The 12,993-nt window shown below is 38.2% G+C and overlaps 1 protein-coding gene across 1 annotated transcript in view; it reads left to right on the top strand.

Annotated features, from left to right (window-relative positions):
• Nucleotides 1–12,993, top strand: part of LOC149279558 (piezo-type mechanosensitive ion channel component 2-like) — a 185,065-nt gene that overhangs the window by 153,978 nt on the left and 18,094 nt on the right. Inside the window, exons 31-37 of the mRNA XM_089501059.1 lie at nt 891–980; nt 1,551–1,669; nt 2,908–2,979; nt 4,869–4,972; nt 5,785–5,883; nt 12,373–12,484; nt 12,915–12,986. Coding sequence (XP_089357185.1) covers nt 891–980; nt 1,551–1,669; nt 2,908–2,979; nt 4,869–4,972; nt 5,785–5,883; nt 12,373–12,484; nt 12,915–12,986 — 668 coding nt within the window. The remainder of the gene's footprint in view (nt 1–890; nt 981–1,550; nt 1,670–2,907; nt 2,980–4,868; nt 4,973–5,784; nt 5,884–12,372; nt 12,485–12,914; nt 12,987–12,993) is intronic.

Raw genomic sequence — 12,993 nt, 5'->3', positions numbered from 1 at the left:
TATTTTGTCTGCATAACCAATGTACAGCTCAATGGAATATGTTGGTCTCAAAAGCTCGCAATTAAACTCTCAGTTAGCCAATAAATGGTATCATTTCAGCTATACTTTTCTCCTGTTTTTTCAACGGCTAACACGGTACAAAACCTTTTTATCATATAAAAATAAAACATGATAGTAAAAACAAGAATAAAATGTGTATATCACAGAAACTATATGACCAAAAGCATGTGGGCCTAGATGAGCTTGTTGCACACCCTACTCCAAAAGTATGGGCATTAATATCCAGTGGCAGTGTGCTTTGCACCACTTCTTGGTATTGTGAGAAGTCCTCTTTTTGTGCGGCTGCCTTTCCATGGAAACCCATTTCATGAAGCTCCTGACGCACAGAGCTTGTGCTGATGTTGCTTCCAGAGGCAGTTAGGAACTCTGTAGTGAGGGATGCCACAGAGGACAGGCATTTTTTTTTTTACCCACTCCGGGAGTCGGCTCTGTGAGTGTGCGTGGTGTACCACGTTGTGGCTGAGCTGTTGTTACTCAAAAGATGGTTAGGATGAAAGTGTATACACCACCCAAGACAAAAAGTGAAGTACTCGTATTGCCTCTGTTTATAATTTCATACAATAATAGCATTGAAGTATGAACAGCTAGGACATTTATCGAGATTAGCAAAAATATAACACCAGTAACACATACACCATTTCTTAAGAGTATTTTGATTTCATCAGAATCTCTATGGGAAACAGGAAAGAAAGTCTATAAATAATGTTGCTGATGTTTACAAGATCGTTTCAGGTATCTAGTATCCGTTGTTCAGATATGATTGTCGCCATTTTTAAGCTGATTTGTTTAATAATATAGATTCCAGTGTTTATCTATTCATCTTTTTCCAGAGGTGCTGAACTTTTTCAGGCAACAATTGTCAAGGCCGTGAAGGCTCGAATTGAAGAAGAAAAAAAGTCCATGGACCAACTCAAAAGACAGTAGGACAATTCATCTTTAAATTTAATTTATAAATCAGTATTCCTCTCTTCTACTCCATTTTAAGTGCTAGTGAGGTACCGGATGTAATATACAGTATAAAGTTAAGAAAAAAAAAGTCATTGAGTGGTTACAAGTGAGTTAAAGTCACTACCACTGATTGCTTGCATACTGGGCTGCTCAGAAGTGGATTGGGCATGGGGGTGAAGGTTTGTTACTGAAAGCCGAGATAAAATTAAAAGAGATATTCATGTATGGCGAGTGAAGAGCAATGGTACCCATGTACTGACAACTTGGCAGACATGCTTTTTGGTTTAGTAATTTTGATGTCCTATGTAGATTTTTTTACGTATGCAATCATCGCTAGGCACATGACCATGCTTGTAATAATTATGCTTTGGCACACTATCCCAGCAGGCATTTGTACTGTTTTTCGCTTGTGCCAGTGCGCAGTCCTTTTGTTGACCATGTTGCATATTGGTGACCCTGCACTTTTTTTAGTTTGTAGCTGTTTATTTGTATAGTACACCATAGAGATTGTTATATATCATCACCAATTTCTACTTGACCAGGATGGACCGCATTAAAGCCAGGCAAGAAAAATATAAAAAAGGTAAAGAGAGAATGCTAAGTCTTGCTCAGGAATCAGGAGAAGGACAAGCCATTCATAAGGCTGAAGAGGATGATGAAGGTACAGTGCCTAAGTATTTTGGTTGTTTGATTTCACCTTAAAGCAAAATAAAATACATAGGTATACAATCTTAGATTTTTTGATTAAACCTCTTTTAACAGACCCGTACTGGGTTTAAGAAGGAATTTAACCCCTGAGTGTTCCTTGAAATACTTTGCCACGACAATAAATAGATGAAAGCCATTGTGTCTAAGACATGACCAAAGTACAGCATGGCAACACTGCATGGGGCATTTGCAAAACTGGATGGAATGTGTTGAGCCATTTACCATGCTAACATGTCATACAGTTCCCTAGTGTCCAAAACTGTCTTATTTCTTTATTACTTAACAATATATTTCAGGTACATATATGATTTCCTGGTTGAAATCATCTCCTTTACAGTCATGCAAATTTGAAAGCAGACCAGTTTGTATGAGACGTGTCTTTGGGAATGACCATTTCCCATTTTTTTTTTTAAGTTAATACAAGAACAGAACAATTAAGACAAGAACAATTACTGGAATTAAAACCCACAGATGGTATACTTGCAAATGTGCATTAATAGTGGTGTTAACGTCTATGTGGAAAATAAGTTGACATAAGACTATATAGTTCATTATAACAATAATTAGTAGCCGAAAGGTGAATTAAAGTTATATATACAGATACATTACTCACACAGTGACAAAGATAAGTATAGGAATTAAGATTGTTCTACAATATGTTTTTAAAGTAAAATCGAGGATCTTAATTAATGTTAAGATAATCAAAGGAGACCGAAAAACATAGTGACTGAGACAGACAAAAAAGAATAATCAGGATGTCAAATGTGAATATATAGCACGGATCTTTCCCACAACGTGAGAATAACGTAACAACCCACAACCTAAGTTTTGCTCAGGACAGAGTAAAAGTAATCAGTATGGGGGTTAAACTGAGGCAATGATAATTGTATTAATGTTAGCTTGCTTTCGACTTTAGTACATACAATGCCGGTCAATTCCAATCAGTCCCTTTAGTCCTTGACTTCTTCATGACATGACAAGTAATACAGCGCTCTAACTCAGAGTAATTTAACAACAGCAAGTGTACAAAATGTGAGGATTTCATGCACTTTTATCGATTTAGATGTGTTTGTAGGTCTGATGCTTCAAAGGCCTTCATTGGATATTTGACATTTGTTTTTCAGTAATAATTTATTGACTACAGGTGAAAGCCACCTTATATTATTAATTTCTGAACATATTTCATTTTAGGAGAAGCAGACAAAGAGAAGGCCAAGGGCAAAAAAAAGCAGTGGTGGCGGCCTTGGGTTGACCATGCTTCCAGTAGGTTTTCTCAATCATCTGTCAAATACACGGATTTACCTTATATCCTTGACCAGAACGACCTGTTTGTGTCCTTGCATGGTTTCATCTTTCTGACTCCTTAGAAGAGGCTTTTGTAACAGTATCAGTAAATTCAAAATCTGTAATAGCAACAATAATGCACTTTATTTGTGTATAAATTGATTATAGAGGGAATTTAAACGTGTTGTGTTCTTGTAGGAATACCCTTCTTGACCTGAAAACTAAAAGCTCTGATGTCTATAAAGCTATTTTCTTTCAGCAGTTCAATTCTGCTTTGATAATTATATCTTACGGTGTGTATACATATACATCAGATGGTGTCCTCATAGTCCAATTTCACTGATTCTTGGCCTATGGAAATCTTGAGGAATGTACTAGATGCACCAGTTCTATGGAGTCATAAAGAAACTATGCCAACATTTAAAGTTCTGCTTCATTACTAGACTTATCTCATATTACATTCTAAGATGTATATTGGCCCATATTTCCAGAGAGCAAACATATTATGTATTAATTTGCAATTTGCTTTGGGTCTGGAATAGGACTCTTTTTTGAACTCTAATATTTTGCTGATCTGCAAGTATCAAGGCATAGCAATGTCAGGTAAATATAAACCCCAAGGCAGCGTTGGAATCCTTTGTTGCTAGAGGTGCTCACAAGACAAAACTCAATAATTTAAGACACCTCAGCACCAAATGAGTTTGAGTGTTATAGTGTGCATGTGACTTATGCTATTGGGTGCAATAGAATTGCACTGTGTTTTAGGGTAATGTCTATATGCGTTTTGGAAATCTGCGATATGTACGATTTTGTGTTGTGATTCTATGAAAGCCAATAATACAAGTCACATTCATGTTTTCAATGTTAATTAAATGTGTTCTTTTCTCAAACATTCTTAATAAGGATCTTGTTCAATGACAATGTGTAAAGTGAATCTGATCCTTACTACGTTTATACGAGTAAAAGTATTTAAAAATATCTGATTAACGAAAGTTCAGAAATGTATGCCAATGTTTTAGTGTCATTTTACCCTGATTTTTAAACGTTATCGAAATTAAAATGCATTAAGAGAACTTAGTCATACATCGTAAAAGCACTTGTGATAATCAGTAGATACATAAAAAAATGCTGTCAAATTATTTATATTTATTTAAATTACCCCTCCCCAAACACACACACACAATATTTTGTTGTACGCAGACAGATTTCCTTTGAATAGATGTGTTTATAATGAGGGTAAAATGAACTTATCATTTATTATAATTTCCTCTTTCATGAACAAACTTAAAGTGGCCAATGCCTTTTTTTCCAGCTTTGAGCTCCACACATTACTAAAGCAGTTTTCTCTTGTTAAAAAGTAATGGAGTGGATGCCTTCAAAGAATCACACATAGTCTTCCTTTCATTTTGTTCTGTTAAAGTGCACATGTGATTTGTGTTTTGTCAGGCTTGGTAAAAAGAGAAAGCAAAAAAAAGTTCTGTTCAAGGATATAAGGTTTTGGTCATCTAAGATATAACAAGGAGGCAAATGGTTTGTAAGTTTTAGGCAAAAATGTTATATAATGAAATTGTCCATCGTTGACTTGGATGGACACTGCCCATATCAACTGAAATAAAAGTAATAACCAGTTATATGTTGTGATGGACCAACCTGAGGTCATGGGGACTATGGTTTGTCCTTGTACATGCAAGAAGCTCAAAATAAGTTACATTATTCCATCTGGAACAGGGGACAAAGTAGGAGTGATTGGTCCACTCTGTTCTTCTCTTTCCTTGTCTCAAGTTGTTGTTAGAGCTCTTAAGGCGTTAAATCAATAATGACTAATCAATGACAGTTCAAGAAATAAGTAACTATTTTATCTTGCTTAGTGGTCAGAAGCGGTGATTATTATTTATTTGAGACGGACAGCGAAGAGGAGGAAGAAGATGATAAAAAAGATGACGATGACATAAGAAAAAAATCTGCTTTCCAGGTAGGCTTGACTAGAAGGTGTACCAACAAAGGGTGCACGATGGGCAGATCTGGAAAGAGATGCTTGTCAGAGTACATATGTATTCTTTAGAATTCCAAGCACCTTCATTTCAGTGTGCCTCATATTCTATTTATCAGTGTATTTTATACTGAAATGAACACATTGATTCATTCAGTTACAATGCTGCTTGCCCATAGCATTGTCAAAACACTGTATATAAAAAAAAAGTCTCCTTCACTTTTCTCACAAAGGCACAGAAAAAATAAAGTTTTTATAACAAACTTTATTTTTCCAAATATAAAAAGTGAAGTGAAGTAATTTTGGCATTGCTTAGGATCGCTTCATAAGTGATTCGCTTACAACACTTTTTAAACTTTTTTTTAGAGCGAATGATTAGGCAATCCAACTAATGTTATTTCTAACAACTAATATGTTCAATATCTCATCAGAATGCACTGGATTGTATCAAACCATAAATAAAACCATATACTATTGGGTAAATCTGACATCATCAGCAGCCGGCTATCAACCCGTCAGCTTCAGAAAATGAAGTGTATCTCAGCACACACAACCAATAACTTTGGCTTCTATCAGAGAAGCCAATACTATATTAAATAATGAACTATGATTGATTATTACATTTCTGTTAAACATTTTTTACTTAGTTGTAATATCTGACTATAGTTTTCAATCCCCATTTCTCATGTTTGTGTAGTAATATTCTGATATACTGTTAACTAACCATTGGTTGTCATTAACATTTTCATGTTCACTTGTATCTACTAATTGCTATTGCTTTGTCCTTCTTTTAGAGAGCTATTGGAAAGTTTGCTTCCGCCATTTTAGCCTTACCCAAGTCTGTCATTAAACTGCCTAAAACAATTCTTCAGTATTTAATCAGAGCTGCAAAGGTATTCATCAGGAATCTCAATAGTGTGTGCAAAATGTGACCAAAAACACAGTAGATTTATTTAGAATACTGTTCCCTCCCGTAAATGCCTCCTCTGCATTTCCCGTTCACACAGCTTGTAAAATGACATCAAGCATGTGGCTCATAACTGGCCCATTTTTTATGTTTTTCTACCCTCGGTTCGGTTATTTTCTAAAAATTTTTGCTGGTTGATGATCGGTTATTTTCTTTTCTAAGATTTGGCCACTCACACGGTCTTTATTATCCAAGAAGGAAATGCAAATGCAGGCATTGCACATTATCTATCCTGTGTCATTCCAATTTTCACTGTAACTTTCTGAATGCCATAGGGGATAAGTAATGCTTTTTCTCTTCTCTGGCATTCAGAGTGTTAAGGCGTAAATCCCAAATGCATGCTTTCAGGTGGGTCGTAGACAATGTGGTGATTTGATCTTTCTCTCAGGAAGCTGGTAAGACATTAGCTATGATATATTTATATAACTTTACACTCAGAAGTTTGACCATTCTATGAATTTTTGGTTTTGAGAATAGCTTCCTATTTTATGGGATTCATGTTTTCTGTTACACGTGCATTGTAATAATGCATAACTCTTTGTGTCCTGTTTTCTATTTAGGTTTAGCCTAGAAATAATGTGGATTCAGTGTATTTTAAAATATTTTAATTTATTCTTATGTGGCCCCTGCTTACATTTTGTCAGGGACTGGGTCCATACAGACGACTGTAATGACCCAGAGTGCCCAATGATGGAATTCAGGAGTTATTGCGACGTAGCGGAGTTGGACAGGGCCTGGTTTTCAGGGCGACTGCACTCTCCAGTTGTGCGCCCAGATACCAGGGCCCTGACATAGCAGCGGATGTTGTCCAGAACAAAACAAAGTGATATCCTGCAGGCGCCCTGGAGCAGGCATGAGACATAGCTCAACAGAGAAATGTGCAGGATGCTGCAGACTGGGAGTTGGGAAGCTAAGCAGAGTAACAGCAGAAACATAGCAAGCGGGACAGCGCGAACAAGGGGGACAGAGCGAGGAACAGGGAGACTGAGCAAGAAACATAGCCAGACAAGACATACATGGTACAGGACACAACAAAGGACAGGGAACAAGGCAAGGAACACAGGGGATGGAGTGAGAAGCCGAGATCCTCAGACACTTCTCCTTTGAGCAAGGAAGGATATCTTAACTGGGACATGGGGAGAGGAGAGAGGAACCAAAATCCTCAGATCATTCAGGGAAAAGAGGGCAAAGTTACATAAAAGACTGACACACATAAATACAGGACAAGCCTAGGACTATATGATAACCATTGGAGATTTAGTCGCATCTTATGGCCATAGTATGCTTAGCCCACCACTACGCCAAAGGACTCCAATATTCGCTGGGTCCTAACACTAAACCCTTTCTACTGAATCACTAATAAGCTGAAACAAAGCAGTAAATCTAAACACAAAACAGAGAAGGAAATACTTTTAGACTGCAGACTGAGAAAAACATAACAAACGGGTGGGGCACACCATATAAAGGAAACAGAAGCTGAAGCTAAGAGCAGGACTGAGACAAAGTATCAGAAGTAAACGGCACAGCACAGGGAAATCCAGGAATGGATTACAGGAAGTGTAGCGAGATAAGCAGCTCCGCAGCCTGGATGGGGCCTGACACATTTTTCCAGTCGTACACCTAGGAGGGTTGAGGGATGGGATATATCATTTTATGACTGCCATGCACTTGAATCTTGATGCCGTAGATTCATTGTGTTATGTACAATACCAGCTTTGGCTGATTTGTATGTAGCACCAGTTAGCAGCTGATTAATGATAAAATACAATAAGCATGTAGCATGCAAGAGGTGAAAGACTGTAGAAATTAAATGCAGCATTATATGTAGGCCTACTGTGACAAAATACCCTATTTGCTCGATTATAAGAGGACCCTGATTATAAGACGACCCCCCAAATTTGAATATTAATTTAGGAAAAAAAGAAAAAGCCTAAATATAAGACTACCCTATAGGAAAAAAAGTTTTATTACTAAATATTAATTCACATGTAAACTATTTTTTCATTTAATAAAAACTGTTTTTATTTCCTTTTATTTGCCAACCTGCCCCCAGTTATGTACATCTGCCTTATAACACATATATGCCACTCTAGCTCCAATATATGCCTTTTAACCCCGTCTTTGCCACTCTGCCCCCCAGATATGCCTTATACCCCTTTATATGCCACTCTGCCCCCCAGTAATGCCTTATACCCCCCTATATGCCACTCTGCCCCAGATATGCCTTATACCCCCTATATGCCACTCTGCCCCCTCAGATATGCCTTATACACCCCTATACCCCACTCTGCCTCCCTGATACTCCTTTTAACCCCCTATATGTCACTCTGCCTCCAGAAATCCCTTATACCCCCTTTACGCCTCTGGGCAGCAGTGGAGGTTTGCGCGATGCGTACAGACAACCTCCGCTGCTGCTGGCTGGTACTTCCACCGGGGCTTCTATGACTGAGCACCGGTCATGTCACGCCGGTGCATGTCATAGAAGTGCCGGCAGCAGCGAAGGTTGTCTGTGTGCATCCTGCAAATGTTTACTGGCTGCCAGAGAGGAGGATCCAGGTCTCCTGCAGCGCTGTGGGGGATCTGGATCTAAGTCTTGTAGTCAGACCTCTATTTGAGGTATGATTATAAGACAACCTCGAATATAAGACGAGGGGTATTTTTCAGAGTCTTTGCTCTGAAAAAAACCTTGTCTTATAATCGAGAAAATACGGTACTTACTTAAGTATTGGCTTCTAGTAGTAGGGTCAACGTTGTTATGGTTTTGGCTGTGGTTTGGTTTGCTACACATGATTTTAGTGGCAAAATAGTAACAGTATGTACAGCATAAACAGTTTTATTTCAACCATCACTTGCAACTTCAATATTCACTAGTAGACTTGAGTCTACGTATTGGTCTTCGTGAAAAAAAATCTTTGTATTCCACGAATATTCGCCCATTCTCATGTTCTTTTCAGGCGAATATCCGTGTACGTTCTTCGTGCTCGTTTTTGTTCTTCATTTTTTTACATTGTTAACGTGGAAAAATATGCAGCAGCTTTGGCGCCAGGATTTTAAAAGTCCATAAGAGCGACTCTATTGGTCGCCGGCAGGGGGGTCCTCTGCCATCAACCAATGAAGGGCAGCTGCTCTTCATTGGTTAATGCCAGACCAGCCCGCTAAAGGCAACCAATAGAGTCGCTCTTACGGCCCTTTAACTCATGACGCCGAAGCCATTAGTCTCCCCAGGCCAAGTTGTTCCGTGGTGTACCTTGCCCTGCCCTTTGCTAAGGAGACTGAAATCCCTGTTTCCCGTAGAGAGGTTGTCTAAGACAAACTGGCCTGGGGAGACCAATGGCTTTGGCACATGAGTTAAAGGTCCGTAAGAGCTACTCTATTGGTCGCCGGCAGCTGCCCTTCATTGGTTGATGCCAGAGGTACCAATAGAGTCGCTCGCACGGACCTTTGAATTCTGATGCGATCCTACAGATTCCCGTCAACCCCTGCAATGCTACGTAGACAAGGTAGGCTAGAGGGAGTGACTTGTATGGGGGAAAGGGACCAGGAAGATTAGCTAGGAGATATTACCGAAGACGAGGATTCTTCGTGTTGTGCTTCTTCGGCTTCATGTACTTGGTATCAGAAATAACTTGAACCATGTGCAGTAAAATGCCTTCAACTCAATTCACTTTTTTTGCAAAGCTTCCCATGTTCATCTGTGATTGCTTTTTTTTTACAACCAGTTTGGAGTTAAGTGACCAAAGTCGGTATTAGAAGGAGAGTTTTCCTGGAGCATTGTGGTTTTAACTTATTTAATGAATTCTTTATGCACAATGAAGGGCCACCTGTAAGAAAGGCTGAGCTGGCCCTAAACGGTGCCACTCATGCTAGAAGGCCACGGTGGACACCAGGTCCCCTTCTTCATTTCTTTCCTTCCCTCCCCAGCCAGAAGGCCTGCGGGAGAGCCAGGTATTCACTGAAATCACATTTGGGGGGTGCTCATAAACTCCACCCTCACCAGAAAAGCCAGGACCTTTTTAGGGGACCCAGTTCCACCATGGTAGTTTTTGGTGAGAAAAATATCATGTTTCAGATAGAAGAACCCTTTTTAGAAGGCATTGCTTGGGGCTAGGGCATAACCAAGACTTTTTGACCCATTGTTTTGGTGTTAGAAAGAGCAGCATACCTGGGATCTCTCCAGGTTTCGCTCAGGGACTCCTGGAGAAGTAAAGCTTCTCTGGTTTCGCCACCAGAAAACTCTGGGTTATGGGACCAGCGTTGTGACAGGCCTACTTCCCCCTTAAACGGCGGTGTGTTATGCAACATCATCGGCCCCCCTACCTACATCAGGGGGACTGCCTGCATCCTGCAAGAGTGACCCTGGGTAGCCAAAACCATAAAGTTCCCTGGTATGATGAGCAGAAAAAAGCAAGGAGAGATCGTTTTACAATTGCATAGTCATCGGTGATATTAGCATATACACAGATAAGGTAGCTGTTTTGGACCACAGTGGGAATAAGGGTCCCTTCAGAGTAATGGGGGGTGTTGACACAGCTATTTCACTATAATGTATAAAAAAAATCACTAGGTTAGGTTCTTACTGGATTAAGTATTGAGTTCCCAAGGTAAAATAATTAGTTTATAACTTGTGCTAGAGAATGGGTCCTCTTAAATTATTTTGCTTATTGGTCCTAAAAACCTAGAGCCAACCCCAGACATAGAAGTTAAAGTGGACTTTTCATTCAGTACAGCAATGTACTGTGTTATTGACAGTTTACATATTTTATGGCGTGGGTGTTACAAAATGTTTAAAGGCCAATTTACCTAGCAAGCAATCACTAAAGAAATGTATTTACAGAGCTAGGCCAAGAACAAGTATAGGTTAAATGAAAGAGTATTTACAATCACCGTTGCATCTAAAAAGCCAATTTAGATACCCACAGTTTAATTGAACCTTCATTCAGAACCCCTTTGAGGTCCAACTTTTGAGCTCCTGTGCTGAGTTGCCATTGAATTCTGGTCGCCTATTACAGGGCTATCCAACAGCTCCAGTAATTCAACACCAATCCTAGGTCCCTGCCAAATTGTACTAACACATCTCTGTGGCCGCATTCAATTCAGAAGCTAAGCCAATGATCTAATGAAATTGAATTTAAATTAAAATGAACAAGGTTGCAAACAATCCAGAATGCTACCATTTAGTGAGTGCATTGCTGCTAATTACCTGGAAACCTTAGCTACCTGATTGCTAATAGAATTCTTCTCACATTCTGCTACAGGCTATCATCTAATTTATAATTTGCTTCGCGCAGTAGAAATATTGTGTGATGTCTAAGATACAAAATGAAGAATAAACATTTTATAGGGTGATGACAGCTGTTTTGGGACTTTTTACTAACTGTGTGAAAAAATGCATTTCAACCGCCTGAAAACTGTGAGCTATTTTGAAATCAATCTAACATTATTAACTCTATAAACCCCAGCTTTCCTGAGACCCAGGTGTGTCTGTATTGATTTGCATGTATACCGATGGTGCTTGCCCCATGCATGCCCAAGTTAAATGTATTAGTCCGCTTCATGTGGTGTCTTGCATGCCAGCAGAATCAATGCAATGCCATTAAATGGGATTCTCATTTGTTTGAAACAAATGAAAATCTCTGACAAATGTTCAATATATTTTATTGTTTTCTTTATAAAATGTTTACTTTCTAGCTATTACAAAAAGTTCACAGTAGATAAAAAAAATAATTAGGAAAAACTATTTTTTTTAAACACAATGATATAATATATAATATAATATATGAATGATATAATAATTTTCATGTTTCTAATTTTGTTAAACTTGATTTACCACTTTAACGGCAATTTAATCAGATCCAAATTAGAGATTTATCATTTACAGTTACAAACTAATATCACCATCAAACGATGTCCAAACTGTTTGGATAGTAATCGTGTGTGTGTAACTGTTCATTTGACAGTGCATACATATCATTTTGTTATATAATATACAGTATATGCAGTTAAAACACCCAATCAATGCTGTATAATACTCAACAGCTGAGATTATTTTTGTTTCTCGCTAAGTAATATCAGTAGGATGTTCTTCCCTAAATCCAAAATATGGCATCTCTTGGATTTAGACTAACCAGGGTGGTCAAAAAGGGCATCTGTCTGAGATAAATCAGTTTCAATAAATATATAGATTTTAAAACTTGATATTTTGTGATATCTTAAAATAGCAATAAGCAATTTTCAGTTGGAAGAAAATAATTAGACAGACTGTGGTTTGACTACACAGCATTTTTACAGTTTAGGATCTATCTATCTATCAATCTAGCTATCTATCTATCTATCTATCTATCTATCTATCGATCTAATTATCTAGCTATTTATCTGTCTATAAGCATTTGAATAAAACAGCTGTTTTTTTATTTAGTTTATTTATCAAGCATGGATTACAGATCCAAAAACCGCTCTTAGACAGCGACATAAGGAGAGCAAAGAAGAGAAGAAAAAGAGGGAGATGAGACGGAAAGGAATTGTGGAAGGTATGTCAGTTGAGATCATCCTACACTTGAGGTTTAAGGGATCAATGCAGATGTTACCAACAGAGTTTTCAGGTCTCCCAATGTGATGAATTGTTAACAGTGGACCGGCAAACTCAATTAATTTATGCCGCTCCTGTGAGTCAATTTGACCTTACAAGAGCCACACTACTTTGAAATAGCATGAATGGTTTCTTGAGTTAATGAAAGCTTAAACATGCACAAGGATAAGAGAAGAAACTTTTTAACGTTCAAACATTTTCATTGAGCGTACCCATAGAAAGACTGAATTTTACATGCAAATAGTGATAGCAGGTTTTGTGATAGCTCAATGGCATTCCTAGCGGGTACATTAAAATATTATTCATGGCATTATATCATAATACCATAGTGATCCTCATTTTTGATTGCTGTTATTTATGGTCATTTTCAGGGCACATTATAATAGAATGTGAAGAGAAAGATGATGATCAGGATCATGGCAAGAAGAAATCTGATGGACCAGGTATGCA

The sequence above is a fragment of the Sceloporus occidentalis genome, unplaced genomic scaffold, assembly GCF_023333645.1.
Source record: "Sceloporus occidentalis isolate IW3139 unplaced genomic scaffold, rSceOcc1.0.p SCAF_162, whole genome shotgun sequence".
Classification (NCBI taxonomy): Eukaryota; Metazoa; Chordata; class Lepidosauria; order Squamata; family Phrynosomatidae; genus Sceloporus; species Sceloporus occidentalis.
This window is presented reverse-complemented; position numbering and strand designations above follow the sequence as displayed.